The 26,507-nt window shown below is 40.8% G+C and overlaps 1 protein-coding gene and 1 pseudogene across 2 annotated transcripts; both read left to right on the top strand.

Moving 5' to 3' along the window:
- Positions 1 to 655: 655 nt before the first annotated feature.
- DEPDC7 (DEP domain containing 7) lies at positions 656 to 19,543 on the top strand. Of its 2 annotated transcripts, none has more exons than XM_032283640.1 (9): positions 656 to 825; positions 11,081 to 11,471; positions 13,909 to 14,036; positions 15,195 to 15,384; positions 17,365 to 17,576; positions 18,328 to 18,470; positions 18,651 to 18,776; positions 18,873 to 18,951; positions 19,233 to 19,543. In XM_032283640.1, the coding sequence occupies exons 1-9, from the start codon at positions 753 to 755 to the stop codon at positions 19,424 to 19,426; spliced, it is 1,536 nt and encodes a 511-aa protein (XP_032139531.1). In that variant the 5' UTR covers positions 656 to 752; the 3' UTR covers positions 19,427 to 19,543. The 2 variants fall into 2 exon arrangements, with proteins under 2 accessions (XP_032139531.1, XP_032139532.1); XM_032283641.1 differs by lacking the exon at positions 656 to 825 and adding an exon at positions 9,370 to 9,545.
- Positions 12,771 to 13,200, top strand: LOC116555156 (annotated as a pseudogene).
- Positions 19,544 to 26,507: the final 6,964 nt, after the last annotated feature.

Raw genomic sequence — 26,507 nt, 5'->3', positions numbered from 1 at the left:
ACAAACACCTCAGTGAAGCAGGTACTACACCTACCCCCGCATCACAGGTGAGAACACTGCAGTTAGGCAGCTTGCCAGGTCGCCGGCTTCTCTTTTTTTCTTCTTTCTTTTCTTTCCTTTTTCTTTTCTTTCTTTTCTCTCTCTCTCTCTTTCTCTTTCTTTTCTCTTTCTTCTTTTTTTTTTTTTTTGAGACAGAGTCTCGCTCTGTCGCCCAGGCTGGAGTGCAGTGGTGTGACCTCCCGGGTTCAAGCGATTCTTGTGCCTCGGCATCCCGAGTAGCTAGGATTACAGGCACCCGCCACCAAGCCCAGCTAATTTTTGTATTTTTAGTAGAGACAGGGTTTCACCATGTTGGCCAGGCTGGTTTCGAACTCTTGTCCTCAGGCGCTCCGCCCACATAGGCCTCCCAAAGTGCTGGTATTACCGGCATGAGCTACCGCGCCCAGCCTGGTGCCCCAGTTAATCCACGGCAGGCCGCGGTTCGAACCCCGCTGATGTGAGCCCCGGGCCGCGTGGTGCCGGCCCAGAGAACCACTCTCTCCCCCACCGCCGCTCGCGTGGCGTCGCGCCTGAGGTAACTTGGATCGCTGGCGCCGCGGGCTACGTTCAGTGGCTGCCAGGGAGACACGTGACCGGCAGCACGGGCGGGGCCTGCAGGGAGCCCCGCCCCGCCCAGTTAACAAGCGGCCGCGGCGGTGGCGCTCAGTGCGCGGTGAAGCTGTCGGACTAGTTGGTGTCCCGGGAGCGAGGCCATGGCCACGGTGCGGGAGAAGGCTGCCGCGCTGAACCTCTCGGCTCTCCACAGCCCCGCGCACAGGCCTCCGGGTAGGTGCCGAGGACCCCTGCCCGGGACGGCGCAGGGCGGGCTGGGATGCGCGGGCTGGGTGCAGCGCGGGGCGGGCGGCGTGGGGCGTTCGGCCGTCTGCGCCCGGCAACGGCCGGCTGGGCGAGCCCCGCACAGCTGCAACCACTTGGCTAGCGCCCGAGCCGAGCGGGCAGATCGGGTTTCGCTCTGGCTGGTGGGCTGCAGGCGGCAGACCCCGCCCGCACAGCCCAGCTTTTTCTCAAACTCCCAATTTGACCGCGCGTTAGTCTGCGCGCCCGCTAACGTGCCAGGCACGCGCCGGGGAGCTCCGGGATGTGCCCCGCGGTGCTGCCGGCGACAAGTGTGGTATCTGGAATTTCTGTAGCTCTTTGCCCTCTGTCTCAACCACAAACCTTGACTGCGCAGTATGGCCAGGGGCCGAGCGCCTCCCTTCCCCACTTTGTTCTCCAGACTGCTAGCAGTCAAGAGTCAGCTTGTCTCCCCAGACTCTTCCTGGGAGGGATGAGAGGTTATGTGAGTTCTACCGGCAGGAATTTGGCATAAAAGATATTTATTAATACTTGTTTATTAATAAGCAGTATTTTCCTGAATAGAAGTTTTTGACTTAAAAAATAGTTACATGAAATTAGGAGAGAAGCTGGCAAATTCTGCCACCAGCTTAATCGTGTCTTTTGGGGGCAGTTAATTCAGGAACCTGGTTTCTTCAGATGATGATCACTTGTAAAATGCTGGTTATAGCAGACCTACAACTCAGTTAATAGGGGTGACTCATAACTGTTAAGATACTCGAATAACACTCGGCGTTTTTCTTTTGGTTAACAACCTTTTCCCCTCTCTGAAGCTCCAGTCTGGGGTGTCATAGGAATTGGTTCCCTTTCTGACAAAAGCCGTTCATTTGTAAAAAACACCAACCAGTGAAACTGTGATTCCTTCCTCTGGGTCTCAAGGGTGCATCTCAGTGGTCCTACTCTTGTGGTTGACTTGCTGACTAATGCTTCTTTTAATCTTCAAAATGCAAATGATAAATTATGATAGAGAACCATTTTTCACTTGTTCTTTTCTAAGAAATATAATATTGACCTTAGTCTGCTCCCATGTAAAGGATTCAGATAAGCATAGTGGCCACATTGAGAATATCTCGATTTTTGTTGTGTAAAGAAAAATACTAAGACCTTTGGGAATTTAAAACCAAATGATATTGAGAACAGTCTTGAGAAATCTTTTTCTACTCAGTCACAGCTGTCCAGTTTTAACACCCTAAACACAATTCTCTTTACATTTATCTATTTTCATGAGGTTTTGGTTACTGTCCAACAAATGTCCCTTTTCTTTGTTGTCTTGACAATTCTGTAATATTTTAAAACCTCTTTTGAAAAAAAAAATCTTAAAATTCTCTTAAATCCTAAGTGATTTAGGATTTATATAGATTTGTTATTTACTGATGAAAAGTTAAAGTGAAGGAAATTCCCAAATGTCACCTGCTTAAAATAAAAACATGATACCCTGTCTTCTCTAATAGCTGAAATTCTGGGTCTTTGGGCATTTGTGAACAGGTTCTTAGATGGTGTAAGAGAATATGTATTCAGAAATCAATTAGATGACTCTCAGAAGAAAGAGTTGAAGAAGTGCTGGTTATCAGGAGTAGAAGGGAAAGAAAAAAAAACCAATGTCCTCTGCACACCAGCTGCAGTGGACAGTGAGGGGCTCGCTGCTATTCTCATTCATTTTGCTTGCTACCGCTGGAATCCCGACCTGGTAACATTTGTTAGCCCTTCTTTCACCTTTTAGTTGTCTTGTCATAGTCCCAGTGAGCCAAGTAATGGTAGCACACTGTTCTTGGTTCCTGGCCATTCTTTTTCTGTGTGCTCTGACAGGCAGCTGCATACTTCTGTTTCTCCACCAATTAGTAGCTCTCCCTTACCTCAAAGGGGCTGTAATGACCAAGTACCTGATTTATGTACAAGAAATGAGATCTATATGCCAGTCTTCGGCCAGTACATCAAAGACACTTGTCTTTTAATGTGACAAACAAGAAAGTGGTCTGTTATCCTGTTATCCCTTTATACTGTAACCTAATTCTTTGAGTTTGCCTGGTATCACTTTTCCAGGGAGCTCAAAAGTACTTCCCATATGCTGTCTCATTAATCTTTGTGAATTAAAGCAGGGACTAATGTCTGCTTTTGTTGATAATTCACATAGATACTTTCAATTTTTCTTGTTTGTAGAGACTCCTTTTACCTACCTGCACCCTTCTTTTTAGAGGCAATCGCAGTCTTCAGCATGATGCCTCTAATGCCAACTAGCAGGAAAATAAACTTTGGACTACCAGAACCAATATCCAGTAAAAGTGTTGCAATCTTGGGATCATAGTATAGGAAATTTTTCCACTCAGTCACCACTGTCCAGTTTTAACACCATAAACACAATTCTTTCTACATTTGTCTGTTATTTTCATGAGGTTTTGGTTACTGTCCAACAAATGTCCTTTTTCTTTGTTGTCTTGACAATTCTGTGAGTAATATTTTAAAACCTCTTTTGAAAGAAAAACAAATATTTCTTAAAATCATCTTAAATCCTAGCTGGGTGCGGTGGCTCACACCTGTAATCCCAGCACTTTGGGAGGCCGAGGCGGGTGGATCACGAGGTCAAGAGATTGAGACCATCCTGGTCAACATGGCGGAACCCCATCTCTACTAAAAATACAAAAATTAGCTGGGCATGGTGGCGCATGCCTGTAATCCCAGCTACTCAGGAGGCTGAGGCAGGAGAATTGCCTGGACCCAGGAGGCGGAGGTTGCGGTGAGCCGAGATCGCGCCATTGCACCCCAGCCTTCAGAACAAGAGCGAAACTCCGTCTCAAAAAAAAAAAAAAAAAAAAAAAAAAAAATTAAATCCTAAGTGATTTAGGATTTATAGATTTGTTATTTTCTGATGAAAAGTTAAATCCTCTAGTATGTGCCACATCTTGCCTTCTCAACTCCTGGTGGCCTTTATGTGATTGAATACTGTTCAGAGATTGACATTATCATCCAGGTAGTAGGACTAGGTAAAAGGTAAACTCCTAAGGTTGTGGATAGTATGGTCCATTTGTCATAATTAATGAACCAATATTGATACATATAATTATTAACTGAAGTCCACACTTAGATTTCCTTGGTGTTTGCCTAATGTTGTCTTCCAAGATCCCATCCAAGATACTGTATTACCTTGAGTTGTCAGGTTTCCTTAGACTCTTCTAGACTGTGACAGTTTTCTCCTTTTGTTTTTAGTGATACATATGTTAATTTCTGGGCATTTTGCTAGACACATTAACATGTTGTCTCATGATCCTCACAGTGAGTGAAAGAAGTGGAGTTAGCTCTGTTTTGCAATAGAAAAGTTAGGCAGTTTGCCCAAGATTGTGTTATCAGTAAATGATGGACCCAGTGATGGAACTCAGGTCCCTGGGACTGCAAAGTCCACACTGTTAGTCTAATTCTTTGTAGTCATAGCACCTAGCACTCTCTGTTGCATTAGCACAAGTTTCCATGTCTGAACAGTCTTCAGTTAACCCAAGGTTTCTTAACCTTGGCACTATGGATGTTTTCTTTGTAGTGGGGGCTGTCTGTGCATTGTAGGATGTTTAGTAGCATCCCTGGCCTCTACCCATGAGATGCCAGGAGTACCCACATTCATTGTGACAATCAAAAATGTCTCCATACATGCCGTGTGGTGGGTATAATCACCCACTGAAAACCACTGGGTTAAACTTTGTTTAAAATGTTTTTTATGAGCAGGGTGTAGTGGCTCACACCTGTAATGCCAGCACTTTGGGAGGTTGAGGCGGGGTGGATCATCCAAGGCCAGGAGTTCGAGACTAGCCTGGCCAACATGATGAAGCCCTATCTCAACTAAACATCCAAAAGTTATCTGGGTGTGGTGGTGCACACCTGTATTCCCAGCTGCTCAGGAGGTTGAAGCAGGAGAATTGCTTGAACCCAAGAGGCGGAGGTTGTAGTGAGCCAAGATCACACTGCCGCACTCCAGCCTGGACGACAGAGCAAGACTTTGTCTCAAAAAAGAAAAAAAACAGATTTTTAGTAGTTGGCAATAATCAACAACTAGCAAATTTTGACTAATCAATTGTATTATATTGAGGCAATCTGTAAGGCAATTAAATAATTTAAACCTCTATAAACTATAAGGAAATCTGAAAGAAATCAGGCACTAGCTCACAAAGCTTTATGGAAAAATGTCAGCTATCTGGATTCAGTTCCCTTTTTTTTGAAGTCCAGTCTAAAGCCCAAGAATGAAAACAAAATTGTTTTATGTTCATTAAGAGGTAGCGTGTTTTAGTAATCCTGTGTGTATGTTTACCTTACATTGGGATCCAATTTTATAATGTGTATATTGATCTACTTCTAAAGATTTAATATAATCTCACTATTTGAAGTGATTATACAATTGTTTTCCCTTTGAATAGGTTTTCATAGTAGGACTAGAGTTGCTGACAGGATGGATTATGGTTGATGCTGATTATCCCTAATTTTTGGGTAAACGTAATTTCCTGAAATTTTTAGGGAATTATTATAACTTGATTATTTAGTGTGAATTCTTAGAAGTGAAGATGATTATTACTGGCACTACACACACATATGTAAGTGTTCAATATTATCTTAGAAGTTTAACTTTTATTATTGTAAGCTTTTTTTTTCAGTAGTGTTCAAATACATGTGAAGGGCAGCTTTTGAAAAATAGCTATTGTTTGCAAGCAAATAAGGATGAGACTGCTTGAAAAATGAAGGTTAAGGGATGGAGGCAGCAAACCACATTTCCATGTATGTACCTATGCAACAGTCCTGCATGTTCTGCACATGTACCCCAGAACCTAAAGTGCAATAAAATATATGGTTAACCTAGATTTATATAGTGCATAAGACCATGTGTTGTATGTTAGGTAATTAAATGATTTCTGAGCCTCCTTAGGCAACCTTCCAAAAGAGTTTTGTATCTGGTAGGGTCAGATTTGTCCGTATGCTTCCTTTCTTGCCTATAAGTCTGCCGTATTAGATGTTCAGTGTCCTTATCTAAATGGAGGACATAAAATTTCAGTCTTTACATTCCTATAGTCAGCAGTTTATTTAAAGACAGGGTCTCTGTCACCCAGGCTGGAGTGCAGTGGTGCAGTCCTAGCCCACTGTAACCTCAAACTTCTGACCTCAAGCAATCTTCCCACTGTGGCCTCCCAAAGTCCTGGGATGAGAGGAGTGAGCCACTATGCCTGGCCTGGCAGTTTTGACCTGAAACTAACCTAAAATACTGTGTTCAGCTATTTTATCAGTAGATAAAGAAACCTACTTACAGAGATTGTCTCTTACGTAGAGTTTTTATAGCTGACCTCTATTTAGACCTGAAACTAACCTAAAATATTGTGTTCAACTATCAATAGGTGAAGAAACCTACTTACAGAGATTGTCTCTTATCCAGAGTTTTTACAGTTGATCTCTAAACTCTTTGACTCCATTTGTCATGATGCCTTTAGAAAATACTTGACCAGGGCCGGGCGCGGTGGCTCAAGCCTGTAATCCCAGCACTTTGGGAGCCCGAGGCGGGTGGATCACAAGGTCAAGAGATCGAGACCATCCTGGTCAACATGGTGAAACCCCATCTCTACTAAAAATACAAAAAATTAGCTGGGCATGGTGGCACGTACCTGTAATCCCAGCTACTCAGGAGGCTGAGGTAGGAGAATTGCCTGAACCCAGGAGGCGGAAGTTGCGATGAGCCAAGATCGCGCTATTGCATTCCAGCCTGGGTAACAAGAGTGAAACTCCATCTCCAAAAAAAAAATATATATATATATATACTTGACCAAATGTAAGTAAGGAAGCATCAAGATATAGATAATGATGCATTTTAAATGGTTGTTTAGCTCATCTGAAAGTGAGGTTTGAGGACAAGTTGAACCCTTAATTCTGATTGCAAGATTTAAAAAACATTCATTGTCTATTTCTGGTATCTTAAATCCTGTTTAGAAATCACAGTAAATCATTTTACTGGGCCGTGATCTGCTATCCCAATATTTATCTCAGCTTTTAGATGATGATAAATAAGTTTAAAACCAACATGTGAGGGATATGTGTTCAGCTCGTGAAGTCAGTATTTAAAAAAACAGGTTATTCTGGTATGGGTTTTGGAACATTTACTTATCAAGTCCAGGGTACGTTGTGTATGAAAGCATCTGTATGAACATGAGCTAGTTTGGGTCTGTGGGTGGTGGTGCTTGAAGGGAAGTATCCCAGGATGCAATGGTTGGGAATTAATGGTCAGTGAGAACAGAGGGGGCCTGTGAGGGCTGTATTGTATCATGCCTGGAGGACTCTGGAAACGTGTGGTTCACAAATGCCTACTATTCTGCTCTAACCAGTTCTTTAATCTTTTATACAGTGTTACCCAACCTGTAAAACCTCCTGATTTCCCACAAGTTAATATGGGGAAATTTATTCTTTACCTCTTAATTCCTTTGTGAGGATTAGCCCTTTCTACTCATTGAGGCCAAATATCCCCTCTCTCACCACACTCTTCAGCTGTCTTAGTGGTCTGTAATTAATAAGTGACTCAGCTGGCTAGGTGCGGTGGCTCATGCCTGTAATCCCAGGACTTTGGGAGGCTGAGGCGGGTGGATCACGAGGTCAGGAGTTCAAGACCAGCCTGGCCAAGATGGTGAAACCCCATCTCTACTAAAAATATGAAAATTAGCCAGGCATGGTGGCGCGTGCCTGTAATCTCAGCTACTCAGGAGGCTGAGGCAGGGAATTGCTTGAACCTGGGAGGTAGAGGTTGCAGTGAGCTGAGATACTGCCACTGCACTCCAGCCTGGGTGACAGAGCAAGACTCCATCTCAAAAAAAAAAAAAAAAAAAAAGTGACTCAGCTTTATCATTTAGGATTTGTATGCTAACCTACTTGTAGCTCAAGTGTTGTGACTTAATGTGTTTCATCTTTATATTATCTGTCACTAGCCCAAAAGTCTGTCTCGTTGGTACTTAAAAGGCAGTCTGATCTAAGTTTGAATCTTGCATGTCTTCCTTTTCCTGTCTTACCCGTGTATGTACTGTGGTAGTATTTATTACAGACTTTATGATATCCTGCCTTATTTTAGGAGTATTGACTATTTTTAAATAGCTTAGTTAAGGGTTCTTAGAGTTCGTTTTATCTCTTGGCTCTCTTAAAGCTGTTTCACTTAATCCAAGTTTCCAACGAAAGGTTAATGCTTAAACAACTTATCTGGTGGCTGACTTTTCATGTATTTATATTTAAGTACTAGGAAAAACAAGTATATATTTATTAGCTGTCTAACTGAGGGTAGGTTTAACTCACTGAGCCTCAGTTTCCTCAAAATAGGATTATTAATCATTTTGCAGAGAAGCTTATCAGAACTAAATGAGGGAAAACAGAAGCTGTCATAGTGTAAATACTCGGATGTTAGCTATGAATAATAAAGATTTGAAAAGTTAAGCAGAAACTGTTTGTTTAAATCTTATTTATGATCTCTGGTATTTTAGGAAGTTAAGAATATTAGTCGCTAACAATGTTTATGCATTGTGGCTGGAAACAGTACAACTACTCCTGAGTTCTGGATACCAGGAATGACCTGGACTGACTTTGAGATTCCATTAAATGCCTCATTCTTGCTCTGTTCAATAGAGACTAAATACTATACCAGTAGTAAATCTAATTCCAGCTTTATTCATCTAGTCAATTCTCCATAATTCAGTTCCTGAAACAGCTCACGCTATATTTGGAAGACTGGCAACAATTCCATCTTTGTTTACTACTGGCATATGAAATATCTTCAAATTTAAAACACAATTTTGACAATTAGTCTTGCTGATCATTTTAAACCAACATTATAATAATGGGGAGGTGGTAAATTACCCATCTATTTTTGGTATTAGAAATATACAGATAAACAATAAAGGGCTGTGTGTTTGTGTGTGTGTTATTTTCACTGTAAAGATGTTTAAATTGCTAGCAGCTATAGAATAAAGATGTTTAAATTGCTAGAAGCTACAGAATTATGCTACCAGTGAAAACAATGTAGTGGTTCAGTGTACTCCTTGTATTTATTGCAACGTAAGAGATGAATTTCAAATTACCCACTTAAAACTTATGTCTCTAGTGCATTAAGAGGAGTTTTTAGAAGTCTCGCTCTGTCACCCAGGGTGGAGTGAGTGATCTTGGCTCACTGCAACCTCCACCTCCTGGGTTCAAGCAATTCTCTGCCTCAGCTTCCCAAGTAGCTAGGATTACAGACTCCTGCCACCACGCCCAGCTAATTTTTGTATTTTTAGTAGAGAAGGGGTTTCACCATGTTGACCAGGTTGTAGAGGAGTTTTAATGTCCTTCAGAAGCTTATCTTATGCATTCACCTTCTTACACATTCTATTTTGCCTAAAAAAGTAGGAAGATAATTTCAAGTAGCAGTTTCTTTAAAATTATAATTCCCTGTTTTCCTTACCATTATACTTATGCATATGATCTTCTTTTTTAGACTATCTTAAAGGAAGTAATAACTTCAAGTTCTCTCCCAAAATATCCTAAAAATAAAGGAAGTAATATACTTAACATAAATGGGGGCTTAAATTAGGACTGCTGAATTTTCAGAGGATCATTGAAAAGTGTAACACATTAAAGGTTATACTCTTTATGAAAAGAAAGAGACAGCCAGCCAGCACCAGGTGGGTGATTCGCTAGAATTCGTTCCATTGGTTTACAAAAACCTAAGACCTGTTGATTGCCAAATATCTGTTAATTACAATGATGAAAAATATAATAGGATGTTTTTGAAAGTTTGTTTTCACCTTTGTGTTTGGCAAAAATCTTGATTTACTTCTGTGCCTATTCTATCTTTGCAGTAGGTCATAAGCTCCTATAGGGCAAGAACCAAATTTTTACTTTACCCTGCATACAAAGTATATTTAACTAATAAGCCTAGGTAATAGGAGGCTTTAAAAATGCTAGTTTATTCCTGCAATGATTGCATGCGTTTATGTGTGTATACAGTCATGCATAGTGTAATGACGGGGATATGTTTTGAGAAATGTATTGCCAGGTGATTTCACTGTTGTGCAAATATCATAGTGTGTATGGTACAGCCTACTACACACCTAGGCTATGTGGTATAGCCTGTTGTTCCTTGGCTATAGACCTGCAGAGTGTACTGAATGCTGTAGACAGTTGTAACACAATGATAAGTACTTGCATATCCAAACATAGAAAACGTACAGCGAGAGATAGGAGCAGGAAATTTTAAGTTCCATTATAATTGTATAGGACCACTGTTATATGTGACCCATTGTTGACAGAAATGTTTTGTGGTGCATGACTGTGTGTGGTGTGTGTGTGTGTGTGTGTGTGTGTGTGTGTGTGTGTGTGTGTGTGGTGTATACGTGTGACTCATAAGTACTTCAAAGTTATCTAAAACACGAGCCAAGTCCCAGTACTACCTCTTTCAATATAATATCTGGAAGTGACATGTAACCTCTGTGATTCTGTTTTCCATCTCTCAAATGGAAACAATACATACCTCATAGGTTGCTATTGAATATTAGACAATTTATAAGGCATGTAATAGAATTCTTGTACATAACTGCTAACTGCCACAGGTCCTACTTGATGTGTCCTCCTAATTCCCAGTCTCAAACCCCAGCCCCACACCCTCTTTGATCTAACTAACTGTTCTCTCCCTCCCCACACCACTCTGACCTCCTTCCTATCCTATGGAGCACACTCCCACCTCAGGGCATTTGCTCTTTCTGTTTTCCCTGCTTTTCCCCAGATGTCTACAGAGCTTGCTCCTTGCTTCTTGGTTTTACTTGAGTTTCCGCTCAGGTATAACCTTACCACACAGGTCTTTCCTGACATGCATTTAAAGTAGCATTCCTTATCTTACCCAGCTTTGTTTTTCTTCTTAGCACTGATCTAACACACATGGATTATCTGTATCTTCCTACAAAGTCTTAAGTTTCTGAGAACAGAGATCTTCTTTTGCTTACTGTTGTATCTTAGCACATAGAACAGTGTTTGTATATAATAAGTTCTGATTTTTTAAATGAATTGCTATTAATAACAGTATTTCTATAAGCAACCCTCATAATTGTTCTTTATCAATAACTTTGGACATTACTACGTTTTTGCCTAAGGATTGTTTAGACCTTATTACAAATGAACAAGGTACTAAATCCCAGTTTCTCTATGATTTTTCTCCTTCTAGGTTTCAGTGTAGCTCAGAAGCCATTTGGAGCCACATATGTATGGAGCAGCATCATAAATACTCTTCAAACACAAGTGGAAGTGAAAAAACGAAGGCACCGTTTAAAACGACACAATGACTGCTTTGTTGGTTCAGAAGCTGTGGATGTCATTTTTTCTCACCTACTTCAGAATAAGTATTTTGGTGATGTAGATATTCCTCGGGCCAAAGTGGTTAGAGTGTGTCAGGCGCTTATGGACTACAAAGTATTTGAAGCAGTTCCAACCAAAGTCTTTGGAAAAGACAAAAAACCTACATTTGAAGATAGTAGTTCCAGCCTTTATAGATTCACAACAATACCTAACCAAGACAGTGAGTTAGGCAAAGAGAACAAACTGTATTCACCTTCTAGGTTAGTATATAATGTTAGATTATTATGGGGATATTGGCAATGCTTTGTCTACCTTTTTATGAGATGTCGACTGGCTTTATATTTACATTTTTAGCATTAAATGTGGCCAAAATATGGATCTGTGGGTAAATTTGATAAAGTACAATGAAATTTTGTTAACTTTATTGGGTATCTCCTAGTCGTATTTAGCAGAAGCAGTCAACACACTTTGATTTGCCTGCTTCAGGTTATAGTTACAGTGTAAAAAATGTTCTCATACCAAGTGGTATGAGAACACAGCGAAGGCAGGCAGAGAGAAACCCAAATTGCAGTGGGAGGGAAGAAGGAATCATTTAAAGGAAAACTGGGGAGACAGAATTGTGGAATCCAGTGATTGAAATGGATGTGGTGATAAGTGCATAATGAACTTAGAGCTACTTGTGAAGTAAACCAACTTTACCTTTTCCCCTTTGTTACCCTCAGCTAAACTCTGCAGGGGTGACATAGAGGTATAATTGAAGCTCTTATAATTCAGATCTGACCTAAAGGCAGAATTTTAATGTATTCATTTTCAAATATATGTCTGTGTCTCTCTGTGTATGTGTGCGTGCACATATATATATATATATATATATATATATATATATATATATTTGAGACAGTGTCTTACTCTTTTACCTAGACTGGAGTGCAGTGGTGTGATCTCAACTCACTACAACCTCTGCCTCCTGGGCTCGAGCGATCCTCCCACCCTAGCCTCCCAGTAGCTGGGACTACAGGCATGTACCACCATGCGGCTAATTTTTTTTTTTTTTTTTTCTGTAGAGACAGAGTCCCATTATGTTGCCTAGGCTGGTCTCAAACTCCTGGGCTCAAGTGATCCTGCTAAAGTGTTGGAATTACAAGTGTAAGCCACAGCACCTGATACATTTTTACATTTTTTTTTTTTTTTTTTTTGAGATGGAGTTTCGCACTCATTGTCCAGGCTGTAGTACAATGGTGCGTTCTTGGCTCACCGCAACCTCTACCTCCTGGGTTCAAGCGATTCTCCTGCCTCAGCCTCCCGAGTAGCTGGGATTACAGGCATGCACCACCACGCCTGGCTAATTTTGAATTTTTAATAGAGACAGGGTTTCTCCATGTTCGTCAGGCTGGTCTTGAACTCCCAACCTCAGGTGATCCCCCGCCCTGGCCTCCCAAAGTGCTGGGATTACAGGCATGAGCCACTGCGCCCAACCCCATTTTTACATATTTTTAACCCAACCTAAAACATGATAAAATGTACCTCTATGTGTAGAAAGGAAACACGAGGGCTTTCTCTGCTGCGAGCTTCCAAAATGACAAAGAAAAGAAGGAACAATGGTCGTGCCAAAAAGGGCTGTGGCTATGTTCAGCCTATTTGCTGCACGAACTGTGCCCGATGCGTGCCCAAGGACAAGGCCATTAAGAAATTCGTCATTTGAAACATAGTGGAGGCTGCAGCAGTCAGTGATATTTCTGAAGCGAGCGTCTTTGATGCCTATGTACTTCCCAAGCTCTATGTGAAGCTACATTACTGTGTGAGTTGTGTAACTCACAGCAAAGTAGTCAGGAATCGATCTCGTGAAGCCTGCAAGGACCAAACACCCCCACCCCTATTTAAACCTGCGGGTGCTGTCCCACGACCCCCACCAAAACCCATGTAAGGAGCTGAGTAAAAGATTGAAGATAACTATTCTCTGGAGAAAAACAAAATGGAAACTGTACTTGGGGAAAAAAAAAAAGAAAGGAAACATGAGGATAAGGTAAAGTCACAGGTAACACTTTCAGATGCAGGTCTACATACTTTAAATGAAATCCTTAGGACAAGATGCATTTAGGAATTTGGAACTTTGGAGCATTTAGAAAAGTTACCTTGTGCATATATATGGTTCAACACCCCTACAGGCATCTGGGACAGCATCTGGTAATCAAGCATAATGATATTTGTGATAAAGAAGAGAATATACTAACCAGGATAAATAAAAGCTGACAGTCTCGGGACAGGTTTTGTCACAATATGAGCTCTAAATAAACTTGATTTTCAAAGCTTTTTAGGTTTCAGAATAGCAGGTAAAGGGCTATAGATCTGTATTTAGAAAACTGTAAGCATTGTCCACCAAAGAATGCCCCAGAAAGAGATAACTGATAAAACCAGTACAAATAATGAAGTTCGCTTATGTTTGATCACATTTTTAAACTGGTGACTAAGACTTTAGTCATTGAATTACTTAAATCTAAGAAAATGTTTAAAGGAGAACAAAATAGGTTTATGCTTGAGTAAGAAGGTGGGTGTTTTCATATTTTATTCCACTCTTAGAATTTGCATTTGTTGTGTTTTTGCTCTGAAATGCATAACTCTGCAGAAACTCAGCTCTCAAATACTAAAATATTTCTGTGGGCTTAGTAAATGTTCATTTCTGAAATGAATTCATTTTAGGTATACAGATGCATTATTTAAGTCATCCGATATCAAATCAGCCAGTTTAGAGGACCTATGGGAAAATCTGAGTTTAAAGCCTGCCAGCTCCCCTCATGTAAATGTCTTTGCAACCTTATCTCCACAAGGTAAGTTAAAGATGAAACAAAGAAGTAGAAGACTAACTTCAGAGTTATTTAAAATTTTAAAATCTTAACCTTTATTAGGATTTAAATATTCAAAGTACAGAGAAAGAGTACACTCTGTATTAAAGCTGTTTATGTTCAATTTTAACAGAAGTCTTTTATCTTTAACAAATAGATCAGTGTTACAACTCTTGAACACTGACTTTTGTCCAATCAGCTGGCAAAGGTTCAGATCTGAGATGTTTTGCATGCAGATTTGTATTGAAAATATGCTCTCAGAGATTTCTTTTTTTTTTTTTTCCTTTCTTAAACATGAAATTTTTCACAAGTTATTTCTTTTACTAAGATTTTATTAGGTCAAATAAAATTTGAAAATTACATTAAAACATTAACAGGATTCTTTGGTTCTTCCGTGTCTGTGGCAGTAGAATATAGTTTAATGACTGTGATTTCCACCCTCTTTCCCCCATTCCAGTTGTGGAAACCCTGAGTGGAATAATCTGCAGCCAATGGTTTCAAACAAGTTTTTAGCTTGAATGAATCATTCTTTCTTCCAGAGTCCTTATTAACATGTTATATGACTTGATCTCTTATCTCTGACAGATTGCTTTTTACAGTACAAAGAATGAAAAGAATTCCTGTTGTCCAAAGTCTTTTCTCCTACACCCTAAACAAATCTTGGATTGTTTTACTTTGTTATAAGAAAGCACTTCATAAGGTTGACTTTTTCTTTCTTTTTGGCCACAAATTTACTAGCTTAGACCTGCTTAGAAAAATATTGTGGTGGCCGGGCACGGTGGCTCACGCTTGTAATCCCAGCACTTTGGGAGGCCGAGGCAGGTGGATCACGAGGTCGAGAGATCGAGACCATCCTGGTCAACATGGTGAAACCCCATCTCTACTAAAAAAAAATACAAAAATTAGCTGGGCATGGTGGTGCACGCCTGTAGTCCCAGCTACTCGGGAGGCTGAGGCAGGAGAATTGCTTGAACCCAGGAGACGGAGGTTGCGGTGAGCCGAGATCGCGCCATTGCACTCCAGCCTGGGCAACAAGAGCGAAACTCCGTCTCGCAAAAAAAAAAAAAAAAAAAGAAAAATATTGTGGTGAGTATATAGTAACTATTAATTGTTACTTTTCACCTTGTAATTTTGCCTGTGTAGTTATTAATGAAGTATGGCAAGAAGAAACAATTGGGCGTCTACTACAACTTGTAGACCTTCCACTTCTTGACTCCTTACTCAAACAGCAAGAGGTTGTACCTAAAGTTCCTCAACCTAAGAGGCAGTCCGACGTGGTCAACAGCAGTAACTATCTGGATCGAGGGATTCTCAAGGCTTATAGTGACTCTCAGTATGTGGAAATACATATAATAATTTGAGTGTGTTTGTACATGGATTGAGATAATGATTTTAAGATAATCTGTTCTATTTTTTATAGGATCAGATATGCATTGTTAGTTGATATTATCAGTATTTGAGAATGTGAAGAACAAAATTACATTAGTCAAAATTAGAAAAAGATTTGTTTCATTTTTCATATTCATTTTTGTTTCACATGTAAGTTCCACATTAAGTGAAGACAATGATTGTGCTTTAGCTTCTTATCTTTGTTAAAATGAGCAGTCTGGTCTCTTAAGATTCCTCAAAGGGACCTGGAAGAATAGAAACAGATTTGACAGATTCTTGAGATCCTTTGACTACATATCTAGAACGCCTGTTACATATGTATTTCATTAACTAGTTGTATTAAATGCAATGAGGCCAGGTGCGGTGGCCCACACCTGTAATCCCAGCACTTTGGGAAGCCAAGGTGGGCCAATCAACTAAGGTCAGGAGTTCAAGGCTAGCCTGGCCAACATGGTAAAACCCCATCTCTACTAAAAATACCAAAATTAGCCAGGTGTGGTGGCACGTAATCCCAGTTACTTGGGAGGCTGAGGCAGGAGAATCACTTGAACTCGGAGGCAAAGGTTGCAGTGAGCTGAGATCATGTCATTGCACTGTAGCCTGGGTGACACAGTGAGACGTCATCACAAAAAAAAAAAAATACAATGAAAGTTAACTCTTACTTCCAGTTACTACTCTCTTGAAAATAAAGTCTAAGGTTTGAAGGTTTAACTAGGTGCTAAAGGAATTAAGATTTTTTTCCTTAAGGAAGAGTTCTGTATTACTCATAACTTTGAGGCTCTTCTATAAAAATTATTAAAAGTTAAAGTAAGTTCTCAGATTTTTCGAGCCTAATTTTTTATTATTTTTGCCTTAGCAGATAGTGTTCCAGTCTAGTTAAGGGGATGAAAATGTTTGAAAGAAATACAACTTACATTTTCAATACTTCACTAGTTCACGTTCCAAAGAACTGTTAATACCATAAACAGTTGACTATCAAAAGGCAGCTTTTAAAGCCTTATAAAATGACCTGCCTGAGATATCTCACCTGGCCAAATTAGTTGTCCTGAGTCCATGGCAATAGACAGACAGACAAGATAGATATAAACAAACCGAATATTAAAAGTTTGCCACTTTATTTCTTGAAATGTAACATGTTTCTGAAGTTACCCAGCAGGATTTTACTGTAGATTATAATATTTAATTATTTTGTTGGTTTCTTTTTTGAGACAGGGTCTCATTCTATTGCCCAGGCTAGAGTGCAGCCTCCACCTCTCAGGTTCAAGCAATTCTCCCACCTCAGCCTCCCAAGTAGTTTGGATTACAGGGGCACACCACCACGCCGAGCTAATTTTTGCATTTTTAGTAGAGACGGGATTTCACCATGTTGGCCAGGCTGGTCTCGAACTCCTGTCCTCAGGTGATCCACCTGCCTTGGCCTCCTAAAGTGCTGGGATTACAGGCATGAGCCATCATGCCAGGCCTGATATATAATTATTTTGAAATGTTACCTTCCTCTATTCTGTCTTAGCTAAAGGGAGAGCTAATAGATCATACACAGAGCTCTGAAGTAAGCAACGCTGTGTTGGAGAAATACTGGCCTAGCACTTAGATCTGGGATCTAGCCCTGCCTAAGGCCTGAGCAAGTAACTTGGAGTTTCTTCTCCATTGTAAATGTGAAGAGCAAGAGTAGAGTCTGAATTTGTATGCACTTTTTCACCTCTGTATTGTGGTGGAGAGTTTGTTTTCATGAAAAAGGAAAAAATAAAACATTTAGCTGAATTTTTTTAAATGTGATACATGATCTAGCTATACATTAAAAAAAAAAATACATCTCTTAAGCATGTAGAAATTTATCCTGATGGCAAGCTTGAAATAAGTAGTGTGTATTTGTGTATACTTGTTATTCTTTGCTTTTTAAATAATCTTCCTCCCTTCCCTATAGGGAAGATGAGTGGCTCTCTGCAGCAATTGACTGTTTGGAATACCTTCCAGACCAGATGGTGGTAGAAATAAGCAGAAGCTTTCCTGAGCAACCAGACCGAACAGACTTAGTGAAAGAACTTCTGTTTGATGCCATTGGCAGATACTACAGTAGCAGGAAACCTCTGTTGAATCATTTATATGACGTTCATAATGGAATTGCAGAACTCTTAGGTAAGTAAGATCTAATTAGATACTAGCATTTACCTTTTGGAGGAAACAAGAAAAAAGTTAATTGTTCTCAAACTGAATCAAAATAGTACTACTACAAGCTGGGAGTGGATCTGGATTAATTCATGGAAAGTATGTTTGTTCAAAAACTTCTAGGGCTCATTTGGAAAGAGGCTTTAACAACCTCTGAAGTTATGCAGAAACTTCTGATTACCCAGGAGCATAATGCTGCTCTCTCTCATTCACCGGAAGGTGAAGCATAAAGCAGCAATTCTCTTCTTTAGAAGAGTTACCAGCACCACCACTACTCCCCCTTCATCTCTTTAAAATGGCAGACTCTCTACTTTGTCTCTTTACCAATGAGCTGCATAATTTGTTGGAAACGAATTGGAGGTTTCAGAAAATTCCTCCTGTTTTTCTTAAGTAGAGTTGGATACATGAGTATTGTATACATGGTATACCCCGAAATGTACTGAATTAGTGAAAAACAGAATGGGAATTTATCCACAGAGCTAAGAGTTAGATTTAATGCCTGAAGATATTATATGACAGGGACTTAGGGTGTTAGTTGCCAATTTGAGAACAAGCTGCCTTTATGGTATCGACCATTCATTGTTAATTCCTAGTCTTGCTTTTGCTTTTGGAAATAATTTTGAATAAGTGCACTTTTTAGCTCAAACTGTAACTTGAGTTTTGTTCCCTTTAATATAGTCATATTTAGTCAATTAAAAGCAGTTTTTTCTTTTGGCTAAAGTGAATGGGAAGACGGAAATAGCTTTAGAAGCTACTCAGCTCCTTCTAAAGCTTTTGGATTTCCAAAATAGAGAAGAATTTAGAAGACTACTATATTTCATGGCTGTTGCAGCACATCCTTCTGAGTTTAAATTACAAAAAGAAGTAAGTCTTTTGTTTAAATGTTAGTTGTATTTAATATCCTTAATACTTATAAATTATTAGATTATTCCATCTTCAGCATCAAGTATGCTGAAATGGATAATAGCTATTAATATTTAATATTCCCTTTTACACTAAACTTGTCTCTTAAATATATACTATTGGATATCTTTGTTTTTATAGAGTGACAACCGAATGGTTGTGAAAAGGATATTCTCGAAAGCTATTGTTGACAATAAAAATTTATCCAAAGGCAAAACAGATCTTCTGGTACTCTTTTTAATGGATCATCAAAAAGATGTTTTTAAGGTAAAATTGTGAAAGAAGTTAAATTGAGCTTTATGTAATAGATCATTAGATTAAAATGCATTTGAGTAATGTCCCATGTCCGTTCTTTTTCTTAAGATTCCTGGAACTCTACATAAAATTGTAAGTGTTAAGCTTATGGCCATACAGAACGGAAGAGATCCAAATAGAGATGCAGGTAATCTGAGAAATAATATTTTCATGATCTTCCAAAGACAAATTTCAGGTGTTTTTTGAAAATGTTTTGCTATAAGTAGTTGGACTTTAATTTCAACCAAATTTAAAACATTCTCCTCAGAGTTATTCAGACTAAGCAACTTAACCAGGGTTAGAAAGTCAGCAGTGCTTACCATTTTCAGTGCATATTACAAAATGGGGAAGAAAAACATAAAGACAAGAATATTGCTTGATTTTTCTGAGGAACTGAGTCATTAACTTTTTTTACTTTTAAACTTTAAGGATATATTTATTGCCAGAGAATTGATCAACGTGACTATTCTAGCAATACACAGAAGACAACCAAAGATGAACTGTTGAATTTACTAAAAACTATTGATGAGGATTCAAAACTTTCTGCCAAAGAGAAGAAAAAATTACTAGGTCAATTCTATAAGTGTCACCCAGATATCTTTATTGAGTATTTTGGAAACTAAGTTTTTAATGTCTGTATATAACTTGTGTATTTTAAGAATAAATTATGTATCCTAAATATCCAATCACATTTGTAAGCTTGGAAGCTCTAAATTCTACTTAATAAAATTTTTTTTTATGACTTTGTGTGTCAGAAACTGAGTATTAGTCATGTGGTATATCACTTTTAAGTACTTACTTTAGGTGAGTTAATTTATAATTACTGTGGGCAATACTTTATAGAACATAATAGGAATTTAGATGATATGACATTGCAGTGTTTAAGAAAGTATTCAACAGTAAAAACGATAATTACATGTTAATAGGAGTGGTGTTTGTGTTTTGAAAGGTACTCCTTAAAGATGCAAGATAGAAGCTTAGGCTGTGATAAAAAGAATTTGCTAATTACCTTAAGTTGTAGACAAATCAGATATCAGACTCCTAATGCTTCTGAAAACTTCAACATTTTTTTAGTCTTATTGTGGAAAATTTCAAACATACATAAAAGTGGGGAGAATAGAATAATGAACTCTTCCTTGTACCCATTAACTAATATTGACAACAGCCAACTCATGGCCAATCTTGTTTAATCTATACCTTCACTCATTTCCTCACCCCAGCAAATTTCAGATATCATTTCTTATATAAAATGTCAGTATGGGGCCGGGCGCGGTGGCTCAAGCCTGTAATCCCAGCACTGTGGGAGGCCGAGGCGGGTGGATCACGAGGTCAAGAGATCGAGACCATCCTGGTCAACACGGTGAAACCCTGTCTCTACTAAAAATACAAAAAATTAGCTGGGCATGGTGGTGCGTGCCTGTAATCCCAGCGACTCAGGAGGCTGAGGCAGGAGAATTGCCTGAACCCGGGAGGCGGAGGTTGCGGTGAGCCGAGATCGTGCCATTGCACTCCAGCCGGGGTAACAAGAGCGAAACTCCGTCTCAAAAAAAAACAAAAACAAAATGTCAGTATGTATGACCAAAAGGATGTTAAACCACAACACCATTGTCATTCACATAAACCTACAATTCCTAAATATCAGGTCTCTAGTTAGTGTTGAAATATGATGATCTCAAATGATTTTATTCAAATGGACATCCAAATAATAAATTGCAATTGGTTAATGTGTTTAAGTCTCTAAAAATCTGGCCGGGTCGTGGTGGCTCACACCGGTAATCCCTCCGCTTTGGGAGGCAAAGTTGGGCGGATCACCTGAGGTCAGGCATTCAAGACCAGCCTGGCCAACATGGTGAAATCCCATCTCTACTAAAAATACAAAAATTAGGTGGGTGTGGTGGCAGCTACACGGGAGGGTGAGGCAGGAGAATTGCTTGCACCTGGGAGGCAGAGGTTATAGTGAGCCAAAATTAAGCCATTGTACTCCAGCCTGGGGGACAAGAGACTTCTCTCAGAAAAAAAAAAAAAAAAAGTCTAAGTTCTCCTTTCTCCTTCTACCCTTCCCCTCTGTCTTTTTGTCTGTCTCTCTGTGTGTCTGTCTCCGTTGTTGAATATACTTGGTCAGTTGTTCTTGAGTTTTCCTCAGTCTGAATTTTTCCGATTACAGGTCTTGGCTGTCCTTTATCATGTTTCTTTTTATCCTGTAGTTCTTGTAAATTGGGCATTAAAGTTTTTAATACCTTTTTTAACCAAGTTAATGATTATTTGGAATGAGTGCACTGCTAAGATATACAGGTGACCTTTGAACACCACAAGTTTGAACTGTGCAGGTCCACTTAGATTTGTGTAAGTGTAATAAAAGTTACACAAAGTGTGCCTGCCTCTCCTGCATTCCCTTCTACCTCCTCCACCTCTGTGATAACTGAGATAGCAAGACCAGTCCTTCCTCCTCCTCTACCTATTCAATGTGAAGATGACAAAGATGAAAACTTTTACAATGATCCACTTTCACTTTGAATAGTATATATTCTCTTCCTTGTGATTTTCTTTTTTTTTTTTTTTTTTTTTTTTGAGACGGGGTCTCGCTGTTGTCGGCAAGCTGGAGTGCAGTGGCATGATCTCGGCTCACTAAAATCTCCTGGGTTCAAGCAATTATCCTGCCTCAGCCTCCCAAGTAGCTGGGAATACAGGTGCATGCCACCACACCCAGATAATTCTTTGTATTTTTTTAGAGATGAGGTTTCACCGTGTTAGCCAGGATGGTCTCCATCTCCTGACTTCATGATCCACCCTGCCTCGGCCTCCCAAAGTGCTGGGATTACAGGTGTGAGCCACCTTGCAGGCTCCTTATGATTTTCTTAACATTTTCTTTTCTCTAGCTTACTTTATGGTAGGAATACAGTATTTAGAAAAGACACGGTGGCTCATGACTGTAATCCCAGCACTTTGGGAAAGTGAGAGGATTGCTTGAGACCAGCCTGGGCACTGTAGAGAGATCCTGTCTCTTAACACCCCACCCCAAAAAAAGAAATTAGCCATGCATGGTAGCATGCACCTGTGGTATAGCTACCAGGGAGGCTGAGGTGAAAGGAACCATTTGAGTCTGGAAGGTTGAGACTGCACTGAACCATGATTACGCCACTGCACTTCAGCCTAGGTGACAGTGAGACCGTCTCAAAAACCCAAAAAACAAACAAACAAAAAACATGCTATATAATGTAACATACAAAATGTGTGTTAACTGACATATTGGTAAGGCTTCTGGCCAGGAGTAGGCTGATAAGTTTTGGGGGAGTCAAAAGTTATATGTAGATTTTAGATTGTGCAGAGGGATTGGTGCCCATAACCCCTACGTTGTTCAAGGGTCATAGTTTGAAATTGTCCATCTTACAATAAAGTCAAAAGATTAAATACTCAATTTTGTCTATTTTAACTTTTTTTTTTTTTTTGAGATGGAGTCTCTCATCACCCAGGTTGGAGTGCAGTGATGTGATCTCTGCTCACTGCAACCTCCGTCTCCCGGGTTCGAGTGATTCTCCTGCCTTTATTTCCCTAGTAGCTGGGATTAGAGGAGCCCACTACCATGCCCAGCTAATTTTTATATTTTTAGTAGAGATGGGATTTCACCATGTTGGCCAGGCTGGTCTTGAACTCCCGACCTCAAGTGATCCACCCGCCTCGGCCTCCCAAAGTGCTGGGATTACAGGCATGAGCCACTGTGCCTGGCCTTTAACTTTGACTTTTAATGAGAGGTGGGGAAAACTTAAATGATACACCAATATACTAGCATGTCAGTAATGTTTGTTTCCCCTTAGGTATAACTGATAGTGGCTAGTCTGAATGGGCAAAGTTTGAGGACTAATATCTATAAAGTACCTATGATACCAGTTCTAATAAACTCAGGGAATAACTCAGTTTTTTTGCATAGGTAAGATGGAAAGGGCCAGGCATAGCGGTCATGCCTGTAATCCCAGCACTTTGGGAGACCAAGGCGGGTGGATCAGGAGTTCGAGACCAGCCCGGCCAACATGGTGAAACGCCAACTTTATTAAAAATACAAAAATTAGCTAGGCATGGTGGTGGGTGCCTGTAATCTCAGCTATTCGGGAGGCTGAGGCATGAGAATCACTTGAACCTGAGGGTGGAGTTTGCAGTGAGCCGAGAGGGTGCAATTGCACCCCCCACCAAAAAAAGGGGCAGGGGGCAAGGCAGTTCTCTTTACAGTGAGGTGAAAGAGAAGGTAAGTTTATGACTTAAATGTGAGAGGAAGCTTTCAGAAACAAGCTACTGGAACTGTGGTAAGATCAACTTGGTGGGCAGAGCAACTGTGTGCTATCTGATTTGCAACCTTTATTTTGCATATAATTGAATAGCATATTTATTTCACAACCAAAACTAACCTTTAGGGGAAGGGAGAACTGCTTAGTTACATTCATGCTCATTGAAAAGGCAACATTCTAGTAAAATGATAATTTCATGGAAAATATACTAGTAAAACCAGCTTACCTTAGGCCTTATAAGCAGAATAGAATAAAAGAAAAACTGATCATGTTTATTGCAACCATTGTCAAGGTTTTAAACTACAGGTCCAGTGCTACTTTGAAAGCCTCGGGCAACCCTCCTCAGTCACTAGAAATGTTGATTATCTTTTGCTGTATGCGCTCATTCACCCATGACGACTTCTTGGGGACCCATCCCCACATAGACACCTGATGCCTATTTAACTGTGAGTCCTGCCATCATCCTAGCAGAGTAGACCAAAGTTGAGCACCTGATCCAAGGGCAGCCTCCTTAGAGGTTAATGAGACTAACCTTGCACAAATCATTTTGGCTTGCCAGGCACGGTGGCTCACACCTGTAATCCCAGCACTTTGGGAGGCCGAGGCGGGCAGACCATCTAAGGTCGGAAGTTCAACACCAGCCTGGCCAACATGGTGAAACTCTGTCTCTACTAAAAATACAAAAATTAGCTGGGCATGGTGGCATGGGCCTGTAATTCCAGCTACTCAGGAGGCAGAGGCAGGAGAACTGCTTGAACTCGGGGGATGGAGGTTGCAGTAAGCCAAGATTGAGTCACTTCACTCCAGCCTGGTGAAAGAGTGAGACACCACCTCAAAAAAAAAAAAAAAAAAATCGATTTGGCCAATCAAATTCTATATAGGTAAATTTAAATTATGAGGAGCATCAATGAAGAAAGTAGAGAAACCAGCCTGTAGCATAAAGAAGAGTGGAATAGACTATCGAAAGCAGAGATGTGACAAGAGAGATCCTATGTCCAGGAATAGTAGCCAACCTCCAGAGTGGCTGCCACTTTGCGCCCTCCAAGTTCTATGTAGCCTTGCAGTGAACTTCCTTTAAGTTAATTTAAATTTCCAGTCCTTGAAGCCAAAGATCAAACTGGAATGTGTCTATGTATATATTAATATTTAAAGGAAACAGTACAAAACATTAAAAGATTACAGGTGAAACATCCCAAATTAAATCAGTGATTTTGGTATTGTTGCAGTAACCTCTCCAGGTGCAACTTGAGTATATTCATTCACTTGTTCCTAAACAAGTGAAAATTGGTTATATTAATCTTTCTTTTTTTTTTTTTTTTTTGAGATGGAGTCTCTCTCTGTCACCCAGGCTGGAGTGCAGGGGCACAATCTTGGCTCACTGCAACCTCTGCCTCCCAGATTCAAGCGATTCTCCTGCCTCAGCCTCCCGATCCTCAGCTGGGATTACAGTCACCTGCCACCACACCTGGCTAATTTTTGCATTTTTAGCAGAGACAGGGTTTTGCCATGTTTGGCCAGGCTGGTCTTGAACTCCTAACCTCAGGTGATATGCCTGCCCTGGCTTCCCAAAGTGCTAGGATGACAGGTGTGAGCGATCGTGCAGGGCCATATGGAAGGCAGAGGAGGTGGTTCTAGCCTGCTTTCCCCAGAGAACCTTTTCAAAATGGTAGGCATCATCCCTCAGTTTTGCATAATAGTTTTCAAACTCCTGTCCCCAGATTCCAAGTTGTAGTCAGGGCTGAAAACACTAGAGACTTTATGGTATATTAGTCTGGATTCAGAATTCTAACTGCATGGCCGGGCGCGGTGGCTCACGCCTGTAATCCCAGCACTTTGGGAGGTTAAGGCGGGAGGATCACAAGGTCAGAAGTTCAAGACCAGCCTGGCCAAGATGGTGAAATCCGGTTTCTACTAAAAATACAAAAATTAGCTGGGCACTGTGGCAGACGCCTGAAATCCCAGCTACTCAGGAGGCTGAGGCAGGAGAATTGCTTGAATCTGGGCGGCAGAGGTTGCGGTGAGCCGAGATCGCGCCACTACATTCCAGCCTGGGCAATAAAGTGAGATTCCATCTCAAAAAAACACAACAAAACTTCATGTTTTCTTTGTGGATCTTAACAGTTTCAGTTAGTTAAGTATCTTAAGGGTTTTTGGTGTTTCTTCCTCTAAAGAGTGAATCTTCACTGGAGAACTTCTGTTTTTGTCTTTTTCTTTTTAAAAGCAAAAAGATTTTAATGTGCAAATTCGTAAGTGGTTTGAGGGTCTGGCATTGCACTCAGCCTTCAATACGTTAGAATAACTACCCATATGTGATCTATTTAGAAGCAGTGTTTGAAACCACCCATTTCACCCCATCTGCTATGTTGTAGTTGGGTATTTTGTTTTTGTTCTGTTTTTTTGAGACGGAGTCTCATTCTGTCGCCAGGCTGGAGTGCAGTGGCGCGATCTCGGCTCACCACAACCTCCGCCTCTGGGTTCAAGAGATTCTCCTGCCTCAGTCTCCCGAGTAGTTGGGACTCTGTAGTCCACCACGGCACAGCTAATTTTTGTATTTTTAGTAGACACGGGGTTTCACCATGTTGGCCAGGCTGGATGGTCTCGATCTCTTGACCTAGTGATCCACCCGCCTCGACCTCTCAAAGTGCTGGGATTACAGGCTTGGGCCGCTGCTCCCGGGCTGACTTTTTTAAAACAGCCAAAATGAGAGAAGAAAAATAAACTTTGTGTAGCTACAGAGGAAGGCATAATTAAATTTCAAAGCCCGGGCGGGGAAGGTTTCCGATGAAGTTGCTTCTTATTCCTTCTCTTTTTTTTAATTTATTTTTATTTATTTATTTATTTTTTTTTGAGACGGAGTTTCGCTCTTGTTACCCAGGCTGGAGTGCAATGGCGCGATCTCGGCTCACCGCAACCTCCGCCTCCTGGGTTCAGGCAATTCTCCTGCCTCAGCCTCCTGAGTAGCTGGGATTACAGACACGCGCCACCATGCCCAGCTAATTTTTTGTATTTTTAGTAGAGACGGGGTTTCACCGTGTTGACCAGGATGGTCTCGATCTCTTGACCTCGTGATCCACCCGCCTCGGCCTCCCACAGTGCTGGGATTACAGGCGAGAGCCACCGCGCTTATTCCTTCTCTTGGCTGACCCGCGCCTTCTCCGCCTCCCTTTCCCCTAGCGTCACCCACCCCAGTGGCTGGGATACGGCGGCGCCTTCCGCCTTTCCGTACGGAAACATGGCGCCTTCCTGAGAGGGGAGGGCCATCCCCAGCTTCGAGCAACCGCCCACTTAGCTTCAGCGGCGGGCACTCAGCCACGCCTCTCACGTTTCCGTACAAAAACATGGCGCCTCTCTGAGTAGGGCGGGCGACTCCTGCCTCAACTGCCCACGGAACCCCCCTCAGCGGTCACCGGTGCGCTTTCGACCTTCC

Source organism: Sapajus apella, unplaced genomic scaffold, assembly GCF_009761245.1.
Source record: "Sapajus apella isolate SASKATOON/1434 unplaced genomic scaffold, GSC_monkey_1.0 scaffold14, whole genome shotgun sequence".
In the NCBI taxonomy this organism is placed as follows: Eukaryota; Metazoa; Chordata; class Mammalia; order Primates; family Cebidae; genus Sapajus; species Sapajus apella.
This window is presented reverse-complemented; position numbering and strand designations above follow the sequence as displayed.

Bases quoted from the DNA above. Each gene is read 5' to 3' on its own strand.
- DEPDC7 (XM_032283640.1), top strand. From the start codon at position 753: ATGGCCACGGTGCGGGAGAAGGCTGCCGCGCTGAACCTCTCGGCTCTC. The intron at 15,385-17,364 runs GTATGTGGAAAT...CCTTCCCTATAG, and splicing joins AAGGCTTATAGTGACTCTCA to GGAAGATGAGTGGCTCTCTG. The intron at 18,952-19,232 runs GTAATCTGAGAA...TTAAACTTTAAG, and splicing joins AGATCCAAATAGAGATGCAG to GATATATTTATTGCCAGAGA.